The sequence below is a fragment of the Mizuhopecten yessoensis genome, unplaced genomic scaffold (assembly GCF_002113885.1).
Source record: "Mizuhopecten yessoensis strain PY_sf001 unplaced genomic scaffold, ASM211388v2 scaffold2137, whole genome shotgun sequence".
In the NCBI taxonomy this organism is placed as follows: domain Eukaryota; kingdom Metazoa; phylum Mollusca; class Bivalvia; order Pectinida; family Pectinidae; genus Mizuhopecten; species Mizuhopecten yessoensis.
The window spans coordinates 522,656-549,617 of record NW_018404396.1 but is presented as its reverse complement, the minus strand read 5'-3'; the positions used below and the strand labels follow the sequence as shown (position 1 = coordinate 549,617).

The 26,962-nt window shown below is 37.8% G+C and overlaps 2 protein-coding genes across 4 annotated transcripts in view; one reads left to right on the top strand and one right to left on the bottom strand.

The window, feature by feature from the left end:
* Nucleotides 1-2,946: 2,946 nt before the first annotated feature.
* On the bottom strand, nt 2,947-10,289 carry LOC110445256 (uridine diphosphate glucose pyrophosphatase-like). Its single transcript, XM_021489759.1, has 5 exons — nt 10,132-10,289; nt 7,381-7,424; nt 7,056-7,120; nt 6,042-6,255; nt 2,947-4,531 (listed from the first exon to the last, which is right to left on the bottom strand). The coding sequence occupies exons 1-5, from the start codon at nt 10,210-10,212 to the stop codon at nt 4,282-4,284; spliced, it is 654 nt and encodes a 217-aa protein (XP_021345434.1). The 5' UTR covers nt 10,213-10,289; the 3' UTR covers nt 2,947-4,281.
* A 260-nt stretch (nt 10,290-10,549) lies between these two features.
* The window catches only part of LOC110445254 (E3 ubiquitin-protein ligase UBR2-like), a 60,058-nt gene continuing 43,645 nt past the window's right edge, over nt 10,550-26,962 (top strand). For all 3 annotated transcript variants that reach the window (XR_002462340.1, XM_021489758.1, XM_021489757.1), the window contains exons 1-11: nt 10,550-10,691; nt 14,009-14,271; nt 15,091-15,169; nt 15,609-15,722; nt 16,140-16,334; nt 16,787-16,864; nt 17,113-17,175; nt 17,475-17,598; nt 21,228-21,329; nt 21,739-21,775; nt 21,978-22,029. Coding sequence is in view for 2 of the 3 variants with exons in the window: in XM_021489758.1 (XP_021345433.1) it covers nt 10,632-10,691; nt 14,009-14,271; nt 15,091-15,169; nt 15,609-15,722; nt 16,140-16,334; nt 16,787-16,864; nt 17,113-17,175; nt 17,475-17,598; nt 21,228-21,329; nt 21,739-21,775; nt 21,978-22,029 (1,167 nt within the window). In the remaining variant the exon portion in view is untranslated. The remainder of the gene's footprint in view (nt 10,692-14,008; nt 14,272-15,090; nt 15,170-15,608; nt 15,723-16,139; nt 16,335-16,786; nt 16,865-17,112; nt 17,176-17,474; nt 17,599-21,227; nt 21,330-21,738; nt 21,776-21,977; nt 22,030-26,962) is intronic.

Below are 26,962 nucleotides of genomic sequence, written 5' to 3'. Positions count from 1 at the left end.
TTTTAAAATAATTGGCCAGATATGCCTTTTTAAAAGCCAGAACATTTGTTGTGGTTCGTATGGTTTCTTCCAAAGTATTCCATAAAAGAGTACAAGTGTATCTAAAAGAATTTTTGTAAAAACTTGTTCTACACTTGGGGATATAGAGCTGGTTCTTTGCAGAAGATCTTGTGGTTCTTGTGGAAATCTGGGTTACATAGGTAAATAAATTTTGTTTTAAAAATCCTGGAGCCTGGTCGTTAAGGATTTTATAAGTTAGAACACATTTTCTAAAAGTATAAAAATCGTGAATAGGCATCCAGTTAACAGTTAACCTGTTTACATATTATATAATAAATAGAGCAATACCGTAGCCTCAACACATAAAGATCAGACCTCCAAACCAAAACCATTGATTCGAGATTTAAAGAGACATCAGCAAAAGAGAAAAAAAAGCAGGAAGCCCAACAAAACAAAATCAACACCTGCAATAGTTTTGTTTTGTTGTATTTCACGTTCTATTAATAGCCAATATCGTTTAAGGACGTGCCTCCATGTGTGTCATGTCTGCGTGTTTGTGTGTATGTGTGACGGAGGCAGGGAATGATGATGTATTTGCCTCCTTGTGATAGCGCGAATCTGATGCCGACTTTAGAGTGCTACTTTAATGAAATACCATGCCGAAGGCACCCAGCACAGTATCGACCTGGTCACATTATACTGACCACGGGTTAACTAGTTAATGCGATAGCCCTAAATGCTGAACGTACGTTAAGCAGGAAATAACAACTACCATATTAAAGAACTTTGGTATGACTCGGCCTTACGACAGAACCCATTGCCGAACAGTTAACACTTAGGACAAAAGTGAAGTATTGCACCTGAAATAAAGTGATCCGGTATGGAGGCGTTCCCGCAGCATAGAAGGCATTCCCGGAGCATAGGAGGCATTCGTGATCATGTATCCTGTTAAATCCTGGTAAGTAGGTGAGTCACTCACCATCTGAAAGAAGTCTGCAATGTACATGTAAAATACCATTTATCTAGATAAAAATACATTTAGGAAGCTTTCCCACTCCATATTGTAATTCTAAATGAGAACGTAGAAAGCACTGCTAAATTATTAGTTCAAGAAGTTGCAAGAAATCTAGCGAAGCTATCGACAATATTGTACAAGTAATACATACTAGAATATGGTACGGCATCGTTCTAGATACCTTTGTCGAGTACAAGCTAGAAACAACTATATATAACATTTCTTACCTACATCTAAAACGAGTCGTCTTATCCTTTGTAAATAGCATCCATCAAATACATACGATATCTACATATATTCTAATATTCGAAACGGCTACTTTTCAACATACTAATAGAAAATGAAATGATCGTCTTTCACGGAAACTCGGCCAGCTACAATAGGACACATCCGAATGCCTTAGCATGCCTCACCGGAAACATAAACTTACGTGACTAACAATGTAAGGATACTTCTAGGAAATCGAGAGGAGTAACGAATCACTGGTATAGTGTTGACTCAGATGGTGGAATTTTTAGTCCCCGAGGTTTGTAACCAGCTTGATGGTCACAGTTATATCTTTTGTGTAGTGGCACTGTATATAATACACACTTTACACAGTATTTAATTTGAAATTTACCAGTACTCCTTTAAATTTTAAAATAATTAATCAATGGGTTTTCCTTATCTGGTCCTTAGCATCACCAATGAGTCCATCCAGGACGAAACAGCTTTGTGTTGCAATGCAATTCATATTTGGCAAACTGTATCTATTCTAAATTTCAATGTGCAGTAACTAAACCTGTATGTTTGTGTGTTACGTTCATCTCTTGAAGAAACAAAATAAAACTGTGCAGTGCCAATACGAACTATGTAGCAAAGACAGGTACTTCTAGCTTACCACCAACCCTGCCCGACATATCTTACCAGTCAACAGGCTCGCTATTGGGGATGGGGCAGTTTTGACTAGCGACACATCCTTTCTCTCCGATCAACTAAACAGCTTTCATCTCCAGCCGCATCATCTAGGAGTACGTAAGAAGGGAGCTAACTCTTTCAACACGCGGTAGATCAGTTCGGGAGGGTTAGACACGATGATAAGGACAATAAAAAAATAAAAACCCAGGGAAGGGATTAGTTGCAGAGGAAATGCAATACATTTTATAACAATAAGCTTCAAGAGATTAAATAGTATTTTCTTTCAGATATAACTTTTATTGTTAATATGATCTTGAATGATATGTCAATTAAGGATTGTACCGTCCTATTAAATATGTAATGTAATCGGTTGTTGCAAGGTTTGTCGTTTGTCAGATCAGCTCCATTCCCACGAGCAAGCAGTCGGTTGCATATGCCTTGGATAACGGGCCTTGGTAATGCTGTCAGTGTTGTTCGCGTGTTTCTCGCTTAGAAATGTCAGGGTTAGAGGACAGCTGGGATTACAATCCTTAAACTCATTTAGGTACTTCATATATATTTTCCAGAGTTTGTTTGCTCCCTACGTAGAACATGAAGTTTTAAAAAGGAGTCGGATGGCTACAGCGCTATTTCAGTAATCCGCGTGCATAGAAAAGACTGCTTTCAGTTAAATTACACAAGGATAACGGGAAAGGTTTTGTACACTTGAACAAAAAATGCAGGAAATTCATATTCCTTGATAATGACAATTGAAAGTATTTCTTTCGTGATGCACTACTTTTTATAAATTGTCTAGAGTTGTTTCCAGTTTGCTCTGCCAATTCTTTCTGTATCATACATGTATTATATCACATATATTCCTAACAGTACGTTAAACAAGTTCAACACAATGTATCGACAGTTGCATATAGAAATGCATAATGGGGTCTCTAACCTAGGACATGATCGCGGAATGCCACCAAATGTACGATGAACTGAAAAACTCCCTTTCTGTTTGAAAGCTGCCGGGAAAAGAAAAAGCAACGCCCAAAAGATACATTTAATGATATTTAATGATATAATTCTGGTACAGGATTGTATACCCACTACACCCGAGTCAATACATGATAATTGTTATAATAAAAAGTTTTTTTTATTGTGACGACACTACACTTCATATCAATTCTTCCCAGTATTTTTCCAGTTCATTCTTGAAACAGTTTAAATTATTAGCCAATACTTCATTTTCCGGTAAGTTACCACACATTTGCAGTACTTAGTTAAAAAAAACTATTTTTCCTCTTCATAATTGTACACTGTTGGGGATATATTTTCAAAGAATTTCCTCTGTTTTCGGACCGATTTGACACATCTTTCCATAACTTCAAAAAACCAGTAACATCGTGGTCGTATTTTCAATGGTTTACAGTATAAAGTTTTATCATATCTTCCCGCTGTCTCCTGTACGATAGCGTTGGTAAATTTAGGGATTTTTGTCCATTGGGTATAAAAAGGTTTTTCAGTTCAGCCACCATTTTCGTTGCACATATGATTTGTATAGCAAGAGAAAAGTTCCTTTGTCCAGTTTTGGAATGATCTCCTTATGATTGCCATCATTGAAATTGCTCTTTTATTGAAAGAATTCAGTGTTGGGGAAATAAATAACATCGCCAGACAGACATCAATGCGTCTCTTCTGTGAAAGCCGCTTAGTGACACCAGAATATATAGGGTGCGATGAGGATTGGGTATCGGTACGAGATACGGGTAAAAAGTCGGCGATATTTGACCAAAAACACCTGAAAAAATGTGTCCTTCTTTGTTGTAAATTATTTATAAAGTTCCAAATCAACTAACAGGCCATTCTAGGGATCATGATACAATGCATTGTTGCTCTCTATATTTGTGGGCTAAATAGTGTATCTGGCTAGAATCAAACGATTAAGTTTGTATACTTACATCCACAGGTGAAATGTTATATACAGATGCAAAACCTAAAGCTATTTGGTAAGCTATATATGATAAGCATTCAAATATTTATATGCTTGCGCATGACAAACCTTATTATTAGCAATGACAAAAATGAGGAATTTTGAACGGTTGAAATTTTGAAAATAGTACTTTTTGTGAAGTAATGAAGTAACGTTTGATTACAAACAATATGGCATGAATAAATGAATCTATTTAAAACACTTAAACTAGACACGAGTTTATGTTTAATATTGGCTATATTGGATCTATATATTTCAGCTATAGTTACAGGAATGGATAGAACTGTAACTATTTGATATAAACTACCTGGTCAGCGGCGGTTGTCAGATCCTAGCTCTCTCTACATAAGTTTATTAACTGATTACATAAATTATAAGTATTTCTACATCAGAGTCCAAGTCAAAGTTTATTGCTGTTTGTATAATGTTTAGCTTTGACGTCGAAGAACCACATGAGTGCGTACATCATGGCTACAGGTTTGCTGTAGTTTTGATCTGTGATGAAGGACTTTCCATCACACAGAGGTATTTCAACCACATCAATAAGCTCCCCCTCCTCTGCCACACCCCCTCCTGTTCCTACCCTCATCTTGTCTGTCACCTCAGCATAGTACAAGTTCTGTAGGGCTCCTGTTGCACCTACTCCGCTCCTAAAATAGATAAGAAGATACATTAAAAAAAGTCCCAAACCACACTCCTTTGGTACACACTTGGTACACTTGGTAACAATTCATGTGTATGTAGAAAGTGACAAGCTCCATTCTGCCTTTAAACACCTGTTTATCAGAATCCAGATAATAGTAATCATTAAGTAACTGTCAAAATATCTGCTATGAAGTAAAAACCAAGTTTACGAGAGGGAAAAGTCCCTATCCCCATCATACAAGAACAAGCTATTCCAAATCAACAATAAACAAAGACAAACTATTCCAATGTAGGGACACCAAATAACCACATCTACCTGAATAGTGTGATTACATAAACTGTGGCCAAGCAACTGGTAACCACACTCGCTTCTATGAGGTGACCGATTCCTTTCTGTCTAAGAACACATGGTAACCATGCATACCTGTATACAGTAACTGCAACCACTCACCGACAGTCTGTCTACAGACACCAGGTAGCCACAGTTACCTGTATCGGGTGACCGGCTCCACTCTGTCTAGGTACTCATATTACTGTAACCCTGCGTACCTGTATACAGTAACTGCAACCACTCACCGACAGTCTGTCTACAGACACCAGGTAGCCTCAGTTACCTGTATCGGGTGACTGGCTCCACTCTGTCTAGGTACTCATATTACTGTAACCCTGCGTACCTGTATACAGTGACTGCAACCACTCACTGACAGTCTGTCTACAGACACCAGGTAGCCACAGTTACCTGTATCGGGTGACTGGCTCCACTCTGTCTAGGTACTCATATTACTGTAACCCTGCGTACCTGTATACAGTGACTGCAACCACTCACTGACAGTCTGTCTACAGACACCAGGTAGCCACAGTTACCTGTATCGGGTGACCGGCTCCACTCTGTCTAGGTACTCATATTACTGTAACCGTATGTACCTGTATACAGTGACTGCATTAAGCCACTGGCTTCATTCAGACAGTATTACCTGTATCAGGTGACTAGCGCCACTCTGTCTAAGAACACGTGGTAACCACACATAAAATAACCTGTACAAAGTGACTGCATACGTCCATTGTCTACAGATACTTGGTAACCAGTTACCTGAATGGAGTGTCAATCTCCACTTTTAGTTTTTCTAAATGCTCCTGGAAATCAAATTTACTGAGTGAAGTGATGGGCTTCACGATATCTAAAGGCTTCTGGAAGCCATACTTACCTGTATGAAGTGACTGGATCAATGTTTTCTTCTTCTGGAAGCCATACTTACCTGTATGAAGTGACTGGTTCAATGTTTTCTACTTCTGGAAGCCATACCTACATGTATGAAAAGACTGGATCAATGTTTTCTGCTTTTGGAAGCCATACTTACCTACAGGTATGAAGTGACTGGATCAATGTTTTTTGCTTCTGGAAGCCATACTTACCTGTATGAAGTGACTGGTTCAATGTTTTCTACTTCTGGAAGCCATACCTACATGTATGAAATGACTGGATCAATGTTTTCTGCTTCTGGAAGCCATACTTACCTGTATGAAGTGACTGGCTCAATGTTTTCTAAAGGGACCTCGTAACCACACTCCTCCATCACCTCTTCCTGTGCTATCCTCTGGTTGCCAATATCCTTGTCCACTATTCCAGCACAGAGTTCATAGGTCACGCCTAAGTTTGGAGGGTTTTCACTGGCCTTTATATGTCTGCTGCCATTTTCTTCTGTTATTTTTGAACGACTCAGATAGACAGCTGTAACAAAAATAGCACCAACATTTAATATAAGGGAAATAACTCCAACTTATAGTATTTTAGCAGTCATTACATGCGACTAGCACAAATAATGATAATACGCTTGCCACCACTTTATACTCATTTGGAAAATAAAATCCATCTTACCAGGCTTAACTAATGAACTGATGATAAATGCCATTTTTTTTTTTAAATTTGTACCTAAGATAGGTGTCATCATTGATATACATAAATAGTAACATCAGCAGTAGTATTATGGCTATTCCAAGCGAAATGTGAAATTCTGATCTCCAAAATAAATCCTCGTGTAGATTGTTTGTGGCTAAAAAGGATTTACCAAATTAGGAAATTGTAAAAGTTTCACATTTAAAGAAGGAAATTGAATTAACCACTCTTCAATGTAATTTGTTTTATATGTGGTTTTTGATTATTTAGATATTTTTAATCTTCAAAAACACCAATGTTATTAGAAAACATGGGAGTGATGTTTGGATATGATAAACCTGACTGGTAATAACTATCAGTGAAATCAAACCCCAGGAAGAGGTAATGGGCACAATATTACCAGTATTTTAGACCTAAATAATAGAAATAATCATCCATTGCCTATCTACTTAAAATGTTGCCTATTTCTGAAGTGTTGGGTATGATGTATGATGGTATGTATGACTCGTGGAGTAATGGTTCACGCAGACCTCCAGTGTGCAATCATCAAGGCTAGTCCGAGTGATTAATTTGATAAAGCTAGTTTCATAATTATTTGTAAAATAAATATATATGAATTTAAAAAGTGTACCTACCCGGACGGAACTGTTTGACAAAAACAAATACATTTCTTGTCTTGTTGAAAATAAGGATCACCACACTGCAATAGAGACACAGAAGAGTAATTCATTTGTAACATTCTGATATTAATGCTTACAAATAATCTCTTATTTTTCATCTCAACTTGTTTCCTTTAATTCAGATTTTCTTTCCTTTGTCTCTAGCACCACCCGTTTACCCGTTTCCTACACAGGATATTATCGATGAATCAATTAATAAACTTTTTTTTGTGCAAGCTTTACAATTAATTTGGATGTTTTTATCTGGGTTGTTAATACATGTAGAGTACTTTTAACCTACCTATCATGTACCTCCATAGCATCCCATATCTTCTCTCGGCCATTCTACAAGTGAACAATCCCAATAATCACATTATAAACATCCCATATCCTCTCTCGGCCATTCTACAAGTGAACAATCCCAATAATCACATTATAAACGAAGAAGAAAGTAGTAGTGGCATATTAAAATGCAAATGCATCCTGATAAGTTCTATAAAAATGTAAGTCTCATATATGAAAACAAACATCAAGTCGGCCAGTAAAGGGACACAGTTTATTTCCACTTATCTCGAAAAAGATACTGTCAACCAAGAACTTGATCATTCTCATGATTTAATCCTTGATCTATTTCTCCATGGAAGTTGTCGTGCTTTTCCCACAAATATGCTCCAAAATAGTTTATATCATATACTTAGTGGATATATCGCTGGATTGCAGACAAATGTTTTCATAAAAATAGACCAAATGGTTCCTTCAGCTTGGTGTTAAAATGGCAGTGTATCGGGTTTGAACAATGATCCAACATCAGACATAATTTTGAGGGAAGAATATTCTTGATTGATCATATGATCCTTTCAATTCTTTAAAATCCACAATCCATTTATTCAAATTCTTGAATATAGTGTCACAATATGACTAAGTTTAATTTAATGGTTCATGTATTTAGAATTGTAATAAGAATTTCGAAAAATTTCATTGTGGAGCAACTAGCAGAGCTAGCGATGAAATGTTATTAAAACCAATAGAATTAACTGGGTTTTGGAAAGATTGTAACTCACAAAAATTATTATCTAATATGTTGTCTTTCAGGAAATCAGAAAGTGTATAGGTACAATTTCCTTGGTTATCAAGCAAGACTAGCTCTTATTGGAAGCAGGAAATGTACTAGTGTTTGCAGACAAGGATCAAGTTATTAAATGCTTTGTCTGCTGAAACAGACACGTTCTCATAGATCTACAGATCCAAGAGTGTGGTTTGGACAATGGGTTCGAGAATTTCAAAGTTGTTATCTAGAACATATTGACCCCTCAGACAAATTGATCTTGAGTGGGAACAAATGAGCAATGCCGTTTTGTTAAGATTTTTTTTCCTTTAAAAAAGTTATCCTATGAACGTGCTGGGGACAGAGAGGACATGCTCACTTCATATTAAGGGACATTTAGTTTTAATTATCTTGTAAAATAAAATTATGTAATGTGTGTACATTAAAGATTTCTCAATAATAAAACATGTCGTAAATGTGCACAAGCTTGATTATTTGCACATTGGTATTATGAATATGGACATCAGCTGAATATACTACTTGAATAACATCATTATACCTCTCCCTATAATTAAGTAGGTGAAACAACCCATCTGGAATAACATTATTTCATAGGTAAAAATTGATACCTCTCCCTATAATTAAGTGAGTGAAACATCCAATCTGGACAATAGCATCACACAAGGGAGGATTATAGGACCTACTTTAATTACAAATAAGGCTGTTTTATTCTGCACTTTATATACACTCGTGGTAACAAAAAGTATGCAACAGAGGTCATTACAATTTTTAATGCCTCTGCTAAGAGTCGAACCTGGGATCTCTGCTTTACTAGTCTTACGATAAAGCTAAAGAGAAATTCTCTTTAGATAAGTCGGTAGGAAGCAGAAAGTAATTTACCAGGGTGACAAGTACATTTTTTGTACAGCAACACTGTTGATTAACATGCTCATATTTATCTATTACCTTAATTAATAAGTATCTACATTGCTTCTCCTTCAGGTGTCCTAGTAACCTCTGTAGGTAGGGGCTTACCAATCACTAAGGAATCTGGAACACCTTCAACTTCACATGAGGGTGATATTCTGTTTGTATAAATTTATAACTTCATTTTGTTATAATTGTGATTTTTTTTGGCAGTTTAATAATTAACCACTATAGGAAATAAACTATTTCGAGCTATATCCTAGATTAAAAGAGCTAAATCTTTGAAATTGTAACAGGGAAGGGAAAATGTAACAACTAGATTGGTTGCCAACTCAGGACCAAAGTCTGAGTTGCCAACTCAGGACCAAAATCTGAGTTGCCAACTCAGGACCAAAGTCTGAGTTTTAGACAAAAGCTCTAATCAGTAGAGCTACCTGGACACCAGCAATTGACCCAGTTCACTTCTGCTACACTCCTGCCTTCTTCAACAAAGGTTTTGACCCCGCCCCTGAGGTGCAAAAGACATAGGGCCCCAAATGTAATAGGAAAGAAAAATGCAATGGCAAGGACCTCCAAATTCTAGATTGACATTCAAACCAATTGAGCTACCTGGTCATAAGCGATCAACTGAACCTGTGCCACTACATAATCAATTGATACTGTACCATGTCAAAAACCTGTGCAACTGATTAATGTCTATGATAATATGACCATGATCCAATGTTCTTGTAATTTTACACAAAATGACCCCTCTTAATTTTGATATTGCCTAAAATTTGCTGAAATGGCCCACTTCTCTCAAATCCCACGCGTTTCCCTGAGTGTAGTACTAGGTGTAAAATTGTACATCTGGTGTTGTACACCTACTGATTCAATGGCAGCCGCTGCTTTGCATAAATAAGGGTATTAGAAATAAATATAACTACCTTTTTTAACTCGCTTCGCAAATGTGTGAGCAACATTGCAACGCTAACGATTGTACATGCTTGGAAACAAAGTGAAAGTAGGTCATCTGCGGTATCACATGAAATATTTAGGGATTTCCTTATTTAGCACGAAAATTTGGTGACGTGTTCTTACCTGCTTAAATAGCATTCGCAATGGTTTTATGAACCTGGACTTTTCACAAGGAACAATTTTCACGTCTGATATATCTTCCATCGTGCTTTTCCCTAGATATTTACTAACAGCTCATGCCAGAGGATGAAACCCAGTGCAATACAAGCATCAGTAAAACCAAGACCAACGGTGTTAGGTTAAATTCTATCCGGAAGAATAGTCCCGATAGATTTTAAAATATTATGAATTTGGAATGCGCGTTACTGGTTTTGTAGTGTTGATAAAAATGTTTTTAAGCAAAAATATAAAAATATGTGGACAAAAACAAAACGCTATGTAAATATTGTTAATTAATAATGCTATTTTCCTTATATTGACCGTGCACACAAAAACGGGGCAAAATCGTTAAGATACACGCTTTCACGATATTCAATATCGATGAGAAGCTTGAATTTGAAATCGGACTTCGCAAATCATGAAACTAGACCTTTCGAAATAGAAAATAGAACATAGATGATGGCATGATGGCATTGAAATCAAATGCTCCAACTAGAGCATTCATTCAACAAGTTTTAGTAAAGGTAAGATGCCTAATAAACTCGGGAAATTTGGAGAATATTTGCTGGAAAAGAAGTAGAATTCATTATGCGCATTCGTCTGCAATCGGCAAATTTGGTGTATTTTAGGATTCTTTCGTAATCACGCAAAAAATTCCATTTTGATTGTAGTATTCGTTAAAAATTAATCTAAAACACAGTTTTTTACTTAACGTTCAAAGATTTATATAGGCCCTGAGCATGTAATGTATATAACTATATATGCAATATGGTTTACTCTGGGTTACTCAAATGCTGAAGTATCATGAGTGACATATGCATGGTCCTTGTATTTCATACTGGTGAACCTCGATACACTTATGTACATGTAGACTTTGTTTCCAGTGTTACTTCAAGGATTTTCAATCAAGTTCATATCAGTTGCAACTTTCTATGATGAGCGGATAACTAGCCAGTTCGTCCATCTGTTTTTATTTACATGTTTGCCTTGGTCTAGCGAGGTCCAGTCCATCCCTGTATTCTACTTATATGCTTAACTGCTGGCTAACCTATGTTTTGCCTAGTACAGATTCATGCCACAGCATGGGTATTGCACAAGCACACATGGAAATTGATTGCAAACTACAGAAAATGTGTTTGTCTGTCATCATATTTTATTTTTCAGTCCATTGTTCCTTTATGTAGCCAGCTTCTCTTGGTTCAAACATAACACTGACAAGTTTGTTGCTTGTTCCTTATTTTACTCACTTACACACAACAACAATACACAATATACAATAAATATATTTTCCCTCACAAATACAACTTGTGTGCGAACCAATACATGGCTTCGACTATGCTTCTGTTGTATGGGATCTGTACCAGAAAAAGGACATAGACCGTCTAGAAGGGATACAGCGACGTGCCGCCCGCTTTGTGTGCAATGATTACAGCGGATACAGTAGTGTATCCAAAATGATGGAGGAACATAAATGCTCCACAATCGCTATCCGAATGCCGACGAGACCAGCGTTTAGTTTAATTACTTTACAAAATAGTTCACGGTCTCGTGGCCATACCCGCTGACTCGCTATTTCAGTTTAATACCAGACCATCTAGAACACAGCACAGTAAATCCATCAAAGTGCTTAGTTGTAACACCTACATATATAAAATCTCATTTGTACCATCTACCATAAAAGATTGGAATGCACTACCATCGCTCAAAATCAACTGTAAAACAACGGAACAGTTTAAGGCCACTATTGTGACCAAAATTGACTAAGATTGATATAGCGCACTCACTCACCCTGGATAGACTTTGCTCAGTAGTGAGCTAATTTCCAGTATAAATACAGATACAGATGGCCTCTTCTGCCATGTTCATCATCAGAAGCTACATTATAACAACTACATATATTGTGTACTCTTTACTACTCTATGTAGACTGGTCTGTTTCTCATAAGTCGGATTGTGAGAACGACCATTAGCAGATTATCCAGTCCAGAATGTTGTGGTAGGAAGCTAAAGTGGTGCTTTATTTGTGCAAGGTTGGGGATCGAGGTCCAATGTTGAAGACATGATCGTACACTTCAGTCGCAATATTGAACAGAACACCACAGGTACATACAGTACTAGAACATTCCAAACTAATGAGATCATATACAATGATTAAATGAAACAAGACACCACCCACATGTATACTTCATTGTTTTTGCATTATGTCAATTGGAAACCTCGAAGGAATTTTAGCAAAAGTTTGAATTTGACGTTGCCATAGGAGACCAAACAACAAAAATGTGTAGTTCCATGTGTGAAAACCGCATTACTCAGATTGAACTTGTAGAAGTGAACAGCTTGAAACTTTACAGAAGTGAGATCCAATGTCCTATAATGTAAATTTCAAAAGTTTGGCAGCCACCCATACTTTTATTTCATCTAGATGTTGGATATAAAAAGACATGCAATCATGGTTTTAGAATTGACCCTGTGGTCTGGCCACTCCCCAAGGGACTTATCTGCTGGCTCATAACTTTGAAATGGTTGAGATTCCCTTCCCATAACCATACTATTGCTGGGCATAAAGAGAAGAACACAATCATGATACCAGAAACAGCCTTGGGGTCTGCTCCTGCCTTCAAGGACTTAGTCCCTCTGTTATAACATTGAAAGATTTGAGATCCCCACCCTATAATAGTATATATATATTCACACAATTGCGCAGAATGAAGACTTCGGTACATATACATGTATATGCTATCACGACTTGATATTAGGAAAAACTCTATTCTGGGATCTTATTTTTGCCATATTTTAGAGAATATTTTGCCATGGTTACTTAAATATCCAGGAGAGCAATACAGGCCCTATAGGCCAACTTTTCTGTAGGTTTATTTGGGAATGTTAAAAATAATGGTGCAAATGAGCCTCTCTTTGAAATACCAGATTCAACTTGCCCTCTGATTTTCTGACACATTTTCTACTTCTCAATATTTCTCTGGTCAGTGGTAGCTAAAATTGACCTGAATAATGCTACCATGGACCTGAACAGATGCTGTTGATTGAAAATCAAATTTAGCAAACCAGTCCACTGGTCCATAAAACATTGTCTACTTGTATATTAATAGAATCCATCCCTGATGTGAGGTATGGATAAGGTTATTTAAACCCAAGGGATAAAATATTGAGCAGGAGACCTGAGGCTTTGCCGAGAGTCTTTTGCTCAATATTTTATCCCGAGGGTTTGAATAACCTTATCCTTACCTCATATCAGGGGTAGATTCTATTTCTTGCTTATAACCTAAAACCCCTAAAAACAGCTGCTCTTCTAGTAAAGTTGTAAACTGTCCACACATTTATCATTTGCATATGAAGCCCGGATGTCAATGACCCTGACTGACCCCAAAACGTTATAAATGATGTCACGAACAATAGCGTGACCCCGAAAGGTCACCATAATTCCCCCGCAAGTCTGCGCGTGTAAGCAATCTAGACCCGTGGGTCGGATAGAATTTTCCAGCACCGCCGGAAATGCAGATATCTCAGTCTAGTATACAAGAAAAGTGTTTCTGTCATTGCCCTTAACAATACAGAGTACTGCTATTTTCAGTTTGGGGTAAATAAGAAGTTTGAAATAAATGAATGCCATGGTGTAAAGCTAGTGAAAGCATTTTAACTTCTTGTCTAGTTCAGTCAGATAATGAAAAATTAACAGGTGAATGATACTGGCCATATGGGCCTCTTGTTTTGTGTGTAAAATATAAATATACTGATTTTCCTTCTTTTTTTTCACTAAACATCACTCGTAGTGGTAAATAATTGTTTGGACTATATGTAATCCCTTTTTCCCACAATAATTATAGGAATGGCTTGAGAGCTGCCACAAGGGGGAGCTACTGTCTGCTTTGAAGCAGCACTGGAAGTGTTATGTACTGGTTGTATTAGGACATGGATATGACCCTGCCAAAGAGGACCGCCTGGCAGAAAAGTTTCTGTTCCGGCCTATGGAGTATTTCCTTTGTAATGGTGACCCTGAAGTCAAGTTTAAGGAACTGAAGGAAAAGGACTGTCCAGCTCAGCTCTGTGGCAAAGTGTTTAAGTATGGCGAGCCCACATACTCATGCAGGTAAATCCATGTAGTAACAACCATTGCAATCAAATACTGTTGTACTGACATATGCATATTATCGATTAATTATTTAACCCATTATTTATATAGATTCCCCTGTTCAGAAGTTAAATAGGAATGCCTGTATTGTGTTTGTTAACATTCCATATGATGCTGATGGTAGTATAAATAGTTTAAATGAGGGACAGTCATATAATGTAGTGTTCACATCATAAAACAAAATCTCCTCTGAATAAAACTGGTTCTGGTACATTATATATATGTATAAATGATGTACACTATTTCAGTGTTCTGGTTGTAGAAAATGTACAGAACTAAAGTATAACAGTACTATTTGTAATTATATATATAAGCCCAAAATCTTTTCTAAAATAACATATAACATCAACTGGCTTGCTCAGTTTTGTGGTACAGACATGTACATGTTAGTCTTAACTGTATTCTTAATGGAAAGATAGTTGTATAGATTTGTGACATATATTCTCTGACATGTTATAATTAGTTAGTGTTGGTAGTTACATTATTGCTTCCATAAAATAATTAATCATATTATTCAAAATTCAAGCACATTTAAAAACAGATTTAATTTGTGATGGTTTGTGTTCATGCTAGGGGTGAAAATGCCATTAAGCACATTGTGGAATTTGGATCTGGGGTACCTGCAAGTTTACTTTACAGCAGAAAAGAACTATTACTGTACTGCTGAATTTGCAGTCAGTCGCTATAAATGATCAGAAATACGTAATTGTACATTACATGTTTGCTTCAGACTTACAGCGTTTTGCATGATTTATCAATCTACATGTATTGTTTCAGGGATTGTGCCAATGACCCGACATGTGTTCTGTGCATAGACTGTTTCCAAAAAAGTGCTCACAAGAAACACAGATACAAGGTACACATAATTGCAGTTCTACAATTCTATGCATTATGTTAAATTCTCTTGTATATATTTCAAGCCAAAAGTCACAGGATAGACTAGAGCCAATAAGGTTTTCACAGTAGGGTATTCCTTCTTATTGTCCTTTGTTTTGATACTGAAAGATATGCAGGTTGGTTGGAAAATAAGGGCATATCTAAAGATTGATATTTTTGAAAACATACTTCGGATACAAAAACTCTGAGTTCTTGTTCGGGAAACAAAGGTTGTTTTTCGACTTCTTTCCTTTTACTAAATAATAATAAAAAACATGAAGATTTTTAAATAACATTTTAATCATTACAGCAATTATGCTGTTGTAATTTACTTTTGTATCTAACAAGTAGCTACCATCAAACATTACCTTTCTTTTTGTTATTCTGATGTTAAATGGGCTAATCTATTACACTTCCAGATGAGTACCTCAGGGGGAGGTGGGTACTGTGACTGTGGCGACAGTGAAGCCTGGAAGACCGCACCATTCTGTAGTAACCACAAGGCTAAACAGCAGGAAACCTCTGGAGGGGAGGTCTGTATACTCTTTTTTCATCCCCTTGTATCTACAGAAAATGGTGATTTGTTTGTGATAAAATTGTTTCTAGACTTATGCTCTATAAAATGATATGATTTAATGAAGGATTCACTGACAAATTGAATGTTCTATGAGAGATACATAAACTTCTGAACTTTTCATTGTCTTTATTTTTCTAGATAATGTTCAAAACTTAATTTCGTATGGGCAATTGTACTTACCTTTAATTGATAGTTTTTCTGATAAGAGAAGCCTTAATTAACAAAACACTGAAAAATGTTAGATTCAATTTTGAAAAAGTTGTTTCATCTGATATGTAAAAGATGTGATGATTCTAGAAAATACTGATTTTGGTCAAATGATAAAATACAATGTGAAGAGCTGTTGCCTGTGTAAGTATGTGGCTACTTCCAGAACCCTATGGAGAAGCTGCCAGATGAGCTAACAGACCGAGCCAGTGCCCTACTGATGGCCGTGCTGCGTTACACGATGGAGATGCTGACATGGGACCAGTGTGACAACCTGCCCCCAGACCTCCAGCCGGAGGGAGAACTCGAAGACAGCTACATCACCATGCTATTCAACGATGAAGTTCACACTTACGAACAGGTTTGTCACCTTGCTCCCAGCAAGTGTGAATCAAAGCTGAAATGATTCCCTTCATGTCCTTAGTTGCTTACCTTAAAACTGCACCTTATGTGTGTGCTGACTTTTTATACCAAACTCTACCCCCATAGTTGGTGTGGTCCTGATTCCCCTATCCTTGTGTCAAAGTTGATATATTTAGTTCAAATTTTCAAAAGGAATGTTCAAGGAATCTTTGAAATGACAGAATTCTGAAATGACAAATCAAATGAAAGTTATATTTTAATAACCTAGTAAGTAAAAATGAGTGTGGAATTTATTTCCATAATTTAATTAAATACAGATAATATTATTACTAGAAAGAAACAAGCCTAAAGACGGTAATAGTCTGATTGTGTTAAGCTTTGTAGGAGAAAGTGGTTATTATTGCTATAACTCATTGTTACTCATGCCAGACCTTGCTCACATTGACCCAGGTGATCGTCGCTCTACAGAGGGCTGTGGATTGTACCCAGAAAGAGGCTGTCGAGTTCGCTACCACTGTGGACAGAGAGGTAATTCAAGTGTTTTACACAAAAGTCCTAATGATATAATGTATTGGAAATTAATCTAATTAACAACGCAGTTAAACAAAATTTTGAATGATTCCTTGGTATTCATTTCTTCAAAAGTTTTACAAAAAAATGTTGTTAGTCTTATTTTAAACTGAGTGCTTTCATTACAGGGAAGAAGTCTTATTTTAAACTGAGTGCTTTCATTACAGGGAAGAAGTCTTATTTTAAACTGAGTGCTTTCATTACAGGGAAGAAGCAATGTGAGGAGTGGCAATTTTTCTTCTTGTGAAAAAGCTCGCAATGTAATAGAGGTAAGGAAATAACAGCACCTATTTACTTACCATTTACAGAGCTTGGCAGATATACAATGTATTACACGTCATCACCAGATAAACAATTACTTTGTACAGTTTGGCAACAGCTTGCCTTAATTTCACAAAAAAATGAAACTACATCTTCAATTAAACCCGAAATGAATTTTAGTCACCGAAGACTGGGGACGTTATAAATAATAAGTCACAAATTTAAAGGTGCACATATTCGTATTTTTGAGGTAGCATTTTGTAACTTATGTAATTACCAACCAATAACCAAGTTACATTTTCAACAGCATAACACCTCCCGTCATGGTAACAAGCCCCTGAAGGTACAGGTGATGCACACTATCGTGGTAGCCCACCAGGCATTTGCCTTGAAAGTCATCCAGTGGTTGCAGACCATCATTGCTAAGTCAGGTAATATAACAGTCACACAAAGACAGTGAAAAACACAAAATTATTTCATATGCAAAGTACAGGTATAAGACCTACAGATCATTCAGTAAATTTAGATGTTCAGTTTTAGGAGTTGTATGTTGTACTTACCATGTTCTGTCCACAAAAAATATCATATCCTATATATAATCCACAATCTGCATGTTTAAAATATAGTTAGTTAAAAGATTAAAAGAAGACAAAAGTCTGGTTTCTCTAACACCCTAGTAGCCTGAATTGCTTCCAAGGTCGACACAAGCAAATTTCACTGTATTTGATCATTCTTATTGGCATTTTGAGTTGAAGCTGGACTTATTGTAAGGTAGTCTGTTAGATTGTTGTATTTTATAATGTTGTATGTGTTCTGTCCCCTAACAGCTTCTGTACTCTACCACATTGCTATGTGGAATATTGTGTTATGTCTCCAAAAGCCTTATGTACTCTACTAAATTGCTGTATGTGATACCGTTTTCTGTCCCTACTAGATTGCTGTATGTGATACTGTGTTCTTTCCCTACTAGATTGCTGTATGTTATTATATGTTCTGTCCCTACTAGATTGCGGTATGTTATAACATGTTCTGTCCCTTCTACATTGCTGTATGTTATAATATGTTCTGTCCCTTCGAGATTGCTGTATGTGATAATATGTTATGTCCCTACTAGATTGTTGTATGCGATAATGTGTTCTGTCCCTACTAGATTGTTGTATGTGAATAATGTGTTCTGTCCCTACTAGATCGCTGTATGTGATAATGGGTTCTGTCCCTACTAGATTGTTGTATGTGAATAATGTGTTCTGTCCCTACTAGATTGCTGTTTGTTATAATATCTTCTTTCACTACTAGATTGCTGTATGTTAGTATGTGATAACATGTTCTGTCCCTACTGGATTGCTGTATGTGATAATGTGTTCTATCCCTACTAGATTGCTGTATGTGATGATGTGTTCTGTCCCTACTAGATTGCGGTATGTTATAACATGTTCTGTCCCTTCTACATTGCTGTATGTTATAATATGTTCTATCCCTACTAGATTGCTGTATGTTATAACATTTTCTGTCCCTACTAGATTGCTGTATGTTATATTATCTTCTTTCACTACTAGATTGCTGTATGCTATAACATGTTCTGTCCCTACTAGATTGTTGTATGTGAATAATGTGTTCTGTCCCTACTAGATCGCTGTATGTGATAATGTGTTCTGTCACTACTGATAATGTGTCTTGTCCCTACTAGATCGCTGCATGTGATAATGTGTTCTGTCCCTACTAGCTTGCTGTATGTGATAACATGTTCTGTCGCTACTAGATTGCTGTATGTGATACTCTGCTCTGTCCCTACTAGATTGCTGTATGCGATAATGTGTTATGTCCCTACTAGATTGCTGTATGTTATTATATGTTCTGTCCCTACTAGATTGCTGCATGTTATAATATCTTCTTTCACTACTAGATCGCTGTATGTTATAACATGTTCTGTCCCTACTAGATCGCTGTATGCGATAATGTGTCTTGTCCCTACTAGATCGCTGTATGTGATAATGGGTTCTGTCCCTACTAGATTGTTGTATGTTATAATGTGTTCTGTCCTTTCTAGATTGCTGTATGTGATAACATGTTCTGTCGCTACTAGATTGCTGTATGTGATACTATTTTCTGTCCCTTCTAGATTGCTGTATGTGATACTATTTTCTGTCCCTTCTAGATTGCTGTATGTGATAATGTGTCTTGTCCCTACTAGATCGCTGTATGTGATACTATTTTCTGTCCCTTCTAGATTGCTGTATGTGATAATGTGTACTGACCCTACTAGATTGTTGTATGTGATAACATGTTCTGTCCCTACTAGATCGCTGTATGTGATACTATTTTCTGTCCCTACTAGATTGCTGTATGTTTTAACATGTTCTGTCCCTACTAGATTGTTGTATGTGAATAATGTGTTCTGTCCCTACTAGATCGCTGTATGTGATAATGGGTTCTGTCCCTACTAGATTGTTGTATGTGATTGTGTTCTGTCCCTACTAGATCGCTGTATGTGATACTATTTTCTGTCCCTTCTAGATTGCTGTATGTGATACTATTTTCTGTCCCTACTAGATTGCTGTATGTGATAAAATGTTATGTCCCTACTAGATTGCTGTATGTTATATTATCTTCTTTCACTACTAGATTGCTGTATGCTATAACATGTTCTGTCCCTACTAGATTGCTGTACGTTATAACATGTTCTATCCCTACTAGATTGCTGTATGTTATAATATGTTTTGTCCCTTCTAGATTGCTGTATGTGATAATGTGTCTTGTCCCTACTAGATCGCTGCATGTGATAATGTGTTCTGTCCCTACTGGATTGCTGTATGTGATAATGTGTTCTATCCCTACTAGATTGCTGTATTTTATAATATGTTCTGTCCCTACTAGATTGCGGTATGTTATAACATGTTCTGTCCCTACTAGATTGCTGCATGTTATAATATCTTCTTTCACTACCAGATTGCTGTATGTTATAACATGTTCTGTCCCTACTAGATCGCTGTATGCGATAATGTGTCTTGTCCCTACTAGATCGCTGTATGTGATACTATTTTCTGTCCCTACTAGATTGCTGTATGTGACAATGTGTTCTATCCCTACTAGATTGCTGTATTTTATAATATGTTCTGTCCCTACTAGATTGCTGCATGTTATAATATCTTCTTTCACTACCAGATTGCTGTATGTTATAACATGTTCTATCCCTACTAGATTGCTGTATTTTATAATATGTTCTGTCCCTACTAGATTGCTGCATGTTATAATATCTTCTTTCACTACCAGATTGCTGTATGTTATAACATGTTCTATCCCTACTAGATTGCTGTATTTTATAATATGTTCTGTCCCTACTAGATTGCGGTATGTTATAACATGTTCTGTCCCTTCTACATTGCTGTATGTTATAATATGTTCTGTCCCTACTAGATTGCGGTATGTTATAACATGTTCTGTCCCTACTAGATCGCTGTATGCGATAATGTGTCTTGTCCCTACTAGATCGCTGCATGTGATAATGTGTTCTGTCCCTACTGGATTGCTGTATGTGATAATTTGTTCTGTCCCTAGTAGATTGCTGTATGTGATAATGTGTACTGACCCTACTAGATTGTTGTATGTGATAATGTGTTCTGTACCTACTAGATTGCTGTATGTTATAATGTTTTCTGTCCCTACTAGATTGTTGTATGTGAATAATGTGTTCTGTCCCTACTAGATTACTGTATGTTATAATATCTTCTTTCCCTACTAGATTGCTGTATGTGATAATATGTTCTGTCCCTACTAGATTGCTGTATGTTATAATATCTTCTTTCACTACTAGATTGCTGTATGTTATAACATGTTCTGTCCCTACTAGATTGCTGTATGTTATAATATGTTCTGTCCCTACTAGATTGCTGTATGTTATAATATGTTCTGTCCCTACTAGATTGCTGTATGTTATAATATGTTCTGTCCCTACTAGATTGCTGTATGTGATAATGTGTTCTGTCCCTACTAGATTGCTGTATGTGATAATGTGTTCTGTCACTACTAGATTGCTGTATGTGATACTGTGTTCTGTCCTCAGATGGACTACGCCACTTGTTCTGTGTCCTGAGCATGCAGCCCCAGGAGGACGGCCAGTCTATCATGGAGAAGCTCCTTCTGATTGATACACAGCTGTGGAAAGGTAAAAACCTCATACATCTGTCTCCGAGTGTCATCAGTACCAGAGAAATTAGTGATAATAGAAAAAGCCTATTTCAAAAATAAAATTACAAGTTTTCTTCCGGATTAACAGGTCAAAAAAGTTTCAATATTCATAAAATATCAACATTAGTGTCTGAAAATAAAGCTTAAAAAGAACCCAAATTAATGAGGAAGTTATTTGTACCAAACTTAATAGTTGTATTTACCTGGTATTATCATTAAAATATGAAGGAATGAATATGCATTGATGTTAGTTCAAAGTGTAAAATGAAAACTGTTAATAGAAATAAAAAATAGCATGTTTTGAAGAAAAGTTTTTTAAAAGTAGCAATAAAAGAATTTCTATATACGAAGAACTATTTTAAAAATAGTGTCACATTTTGTTGCAGTGGCGAGGGTAAACAACCACCAACTTATCATGGCAGGGTAAGTTTACATTTTATATCACTTCTGTTTGGTTTTCCATTGATTAGTTAGAAGATGAAATCAATTTCTATGGAATGTGAATGTGATTTTGCCAGATTATACACCATAGTATGTCATAGAGGAACAGTTTGAATCAGAATTTGGTTAAATTGAGCAATGTTTCTGGAAATATATTTATGCAAGCATATGTTATTTGTTACAGTGTGTTAATGGATCTGGAGTGTAAAAAACAGTTTGCTATTCTCTTCACCAAGGTAAGTCTTACCACATTCACAGCATCCATTTTTATAGGGGTAAATTTATTCAAAAGGACCTATAGGCCGGGTTGCAGTTCTTTTTGAAAATTAAATTAATGACATAATTATGTAATAATTGTATCTCTATTAATTAATAGCAGTTAATAAGTGTAAACTTGTTACTATTTGAACAGAATTTACCAGAACACAAATGATAGGTTTACTTTGTGGAAATGTCATCCATAGCGTGACTTGTACACTTTCTATTTTTCAAAAAAAAAAAATCTTTCTTTTTTATTATAATGAAATTAATAATTATAGTTTCAAATTGGTCAAATGGCATTTACTTGATCTTATATTTTGATTTCTTATTGATTTTCCTTGAAATATATTATGTTAATTTGGTTTCTTATTGATTTTCCTTGAAATATATTATGGATGAATTAATTCTATTTATCCTTTAGATGAATGTCTAAGATATAGATGCTTTCTTAGCAGACTGTAATTGATCTGATACAGATTATGTACGAGATATGGTGTAATTTATCTGATACAGATTATGTAGGAGATATGGTGTAATCGATCTGATACAGATTATGTTCGAGATATGGTGTAATTGTTCTGATACAGATTATCTACGAGATATGGTGTAATTGATCTGATACAGATTATGTACGAGATATGGTGCCCATTACATGGGTTAAATTTGAGAGAGTGCATGCTTTTTATGTTTGATCAGTTGGTGTTTGCTTTGGCTTGTAATAACATTGTATAACAGTTTAAATCAGTGATTGATTTACAAAATAAAGGAAAATCTGTCTACCATGTTCCATCAAAAAAACTGTCATTAAACAAGGAAGAGGGGTCGCTAATTGAACTTTCTGGAACCAGATATGGATTGAAAATTAGACTCTGTAGATTTTTACAATGTTCAACCTGAAAAAAGAGATGTTCAATTATAGTGTTTGGTTTTGCAGAGTGAAAACATGTATTTCTTATATAGGTTATTAAATTCTCAGTCATTTCAATTTTCACCTATTCATGTATTTACAGCTACATGTTTATCAATTTTTTTGTAGTTTAGAAAAACATGTTTAAATGATCTTCATGATATTATGAGAAACAATTTTTATTGACAGCACATTCTTTTCTAGGATTTGTTCATGAAGCATGACACAATATTAGCTGCTAGTTATTACTTGCATTAAACATTCAATTTGACACTCGTTTTTAATACTAATTATAACCATGCACCGCTCGGTTTAGATTTTTTAAGACATTTGCTGAGATGAGTGCCATTTACAAAAATCTTTTAGTATGTGATATACGAACAGTTATTTTCTCTTGTATATTTTTATGCTTGAACTAATGATGCTGGCATATTTGTACAGATATGATTTGTGCAAAGAACATGATATATGCTGATGTTGCCTGGTTAAACACCTGTCTGTACTAGAGTAGTGTGTGAGTGATGATGCCTGGTTGTACACCTGCTGTCTGTACCAGGGTAGTGTGTTAGTGATGATGCCTTGTTGTACGCCTGCTGTCTGTACTAGGGAAGTGTGTGAGTGATGATGCCTGGTTGTACACCTGCTGTCTGTACCAGGGTAGTGTGTTAGTGATGATGCCTTGTTGTCCGCCTGCTGTCTGTACTAGGGAAGTGTGTGAGTGAAGATGCCTGGTTGTACACCTGCTGTCTGTACCAGGGTAGTGTGTTAGTGATGATGCCTTGTTGTCCGCCTGCTGTCTGTACTAGGGAAGTGTGTGAGTGATGATGCCTGGTTGAGCACCTGCTGTATGCTGCTGTCTGTACTAGGGAAGTGTGTGAGTGATGATGCCTGGTTGAACACCTGCTGTCTGTACTAGGGTAGTGAGTGAGTGATGATGCCTGGTTGAGCACCTGCTGTCTGTACTAGGGTAGTGTGTGAGTGATGATGCCTGGTTGAACACCTGCTGTCTCTAATAGAGTAGTGTGTGTGATGATGCCTGGTTGAACACCTGCTGTCTGTATTAGGGAAGTGTGTGAGTGATGATGCCTGGTTGTACACATGCTGTCTGTACTAGGGTAGTGTGTGAGTGATGATGCCAGGTTGAACACCTGCTGTCTGCACTGGGGTTGTGTGTGACTGATGATGCCTGGTTGTACACCTGCTGTCTGTACTAGAGTAAAGTGTCAGTGGTGATGCCTGGTTGAACACCTGCTGTCTGCACTGGGGTAGTGTGTGACTGATGATGCCGGGTTGTACACCTGCTGTCTACTAGGGTAGTGTGTGAGTGATGATGCCAGGTTGAACACCTACTGTCTGCACTGGGGTAGTGTGTGACTGATGATGCCTGGTTGTACCCCTGCTGTCTGTAATAGGGTAGTGTGGGAGTGATGATGCCAGGTTGAACACCTGCTGTCTGCACTGGGGTAGTGTGTGACTGATGATGCCTGGTTGTACACCTGCTGTCTGTACTAGAGTAGAGCGTCAGTGGTGATGCCTTGTTGTATACCTGCTGTCTGTACTAAAGTAGTGTGTGAGTGATGATGCCTTGTACGCCTGCTGTCTGTACTAGGGAAGTGTGTGAGTGATGATGCTTGGTTGAACACCTGCTGTCTATACTAAGGTAGTGTGTGAGGGATGATGCCTGGTTGAACACCTGCTGTCTGTACTAAGGAAGTGTGTGACTGATGATGCCTGGTTGACCACCTGCTGTCTGTATTAGAGAAGTGCGTGACTGATGATGCCTGGTTGTACACCTGCTGTCTGTGCGAGAGTAGAGCGTCAGTGGTGATGCCTTGTTGTATACCTGCTGTCTGTACTAAAGTAGTGTGTGAGTGATGATGCCTTGTACGCCTGCTGTCTGTACTAGGGAAGTGTGTGAGTGATGATGCCTGGTTGAACACCTGCTGTCTGTACTAAGGTAGTGTGTGACTGATGATGCCTGGTTGACCACCTGCTGTCTGTACTAGAGTAGAGTGTCAGTGGTGATGCCTGGTTGAACACCTGCTGTCTGTATTAGAGAAGTGCGTGACTGATGATGCCTGGTTGTACACCTGCTGTCTGTACTAGGGAAGTGTGTGAGTGATGATGCCTGGTTGACCACCTGCTGTCTTTACTAGAGTAGAGTGTCAGTGGTGATGCCTGGTTGAACACCTGCTGTCTGTACTAGAGAAGTGTGTGAGCGATGATGCCTGGTTGTACACCTGCTGTCTGTACTAAGGTAGTGTGTGAGTGATGATGCCTGGTTGAACACCTGCTGTCTGTACTAGGGTAGTATGTGAGTGATGATGCCTGGTTGAGCACCTGCTGTATGTACTAGGGTAGTGTGTCAGTGATGATGCCTGGTTGAACACCTGCTGTCTGTATTAGGGAAGTGTGTGACTGTTGATGCCTGGTTGTACACCTGCTGTCTGTACTAAGGTAGTGTGTGAGTGATGATGCCTGGTTGTACACCTGCTGTCTGTACTGGTTGAGCACCTGCTGTATGTACTAGGGTAGTGTGTCAATGATGATGCCTGGTTGAACACCTGCTGTCTGTATTAGGGAAGTCTGTACTAGAGTAGTGTGTGAGTGATGATGCCTGGTTGAACACCTCTATACTAAGGTAGTGTGTGAGTGATGATGCCTGGTTGTACACCTGCTGTCTGTACTGGTTGAGCACCTGCTGTATGTACTAGGGTAGTGTGTCAATGATGATGCCTGGTTGAACACCTGCTGTCTGTACTAGAGAAGTGTGTGAGTGATGATGCCTGGTTGTACACCTGCTGTCTGTACTGGTTGAGCACCTGCTGTATGTACTAGGGTAGTGTGTCAATGATGATGCCTGGTTGAACACCTGCTGTCTGTATTAGGGAAGTCTGTACTAGAGTAGTGTGTGAGTGATGATGCCTGGTTGAACACCTGCTGTCCGTACTAGGGTAGTGTGTGACTGATGGTGCCTGGTTGTACACCTGCTGTCTGTGCTAGGGAAGTGTGTGAGTGACGCTGCCTGGTTGAACACCTGCTGTCTGTACTAGGGTAGGGTGTGAGTGATGATGCCTGGTTGAACACCTGCTGTCCGTACTAGGGTAGTGTGTGACTGATGGTGCCTGGTTGAACACCTGCTGTCTGTACTAGGGGAGTGTGTGACTGATGGTGCCTGGTTGTACACCTGCTGTCTGTGCTAGGGTAGTGTGTGAGTGAAGTTGCCTGGTTGAACACCTGCTGTCTGTACTAGGGTAGTGTGTGAGTGATGATGCCAGGTTGGACACCTGCTGTTTGTACTAGGGAAGTGTGTGAGTGATGATGCCTGGTTGACCACCTGCTGTCTGTACTAGGGTAGTGTGTCAGTGACGTTGCCTGGTTGAACACCTGCTGTCTGTAATAGAGTAGAGTGCCAGTGGTGATGCCTGTACCTGGTTGAACACCTGCTGTCTGTACTAGGGCAGTGTTTGAATGACGCTGCCTGGTTGAACACCTGCTGTTTGTACTAGGGTAGTGTGTGAGTGATGATGTGTGGTTGACCACCTGCTGTCTGTACTAGGGTAGTGTGAGACTGATGGTGCCTGGTTGAACACCTGCTGTCTGTACTAGGGAAGTGTGTGGGTGATGATGCCTGGTTGAACACCTGCTGTCTGTACTAAGGTAGTGTGTGAGTGATGATGCCTGGTTGAACACCTGCTGTCTGTACTAGGGAAGAGTGTGAGTGATGATGCCTGGTTGAACACCTGCTGTCTATACTAAGGTAGTGTGTGAGTGATGATGCCTAGTTGAACACCTGCTGTCTGTACTAGAGAAGTGTGTGAGCGATGATGCCTGGTTGTACACCTGCTGTCTGTACTAAGGTAGTGTGTGAGTGATGATGCCTGGTTGAACACCTGCTGTCTATACTAGAGAAGTGTGTGAGTGATGATGCCTGGTTGTACACCTGCTGTCTGTGCTAGGGTAGTGTGTGAGTGAAGTTGCCTGGTTGAACACCTGCTGTC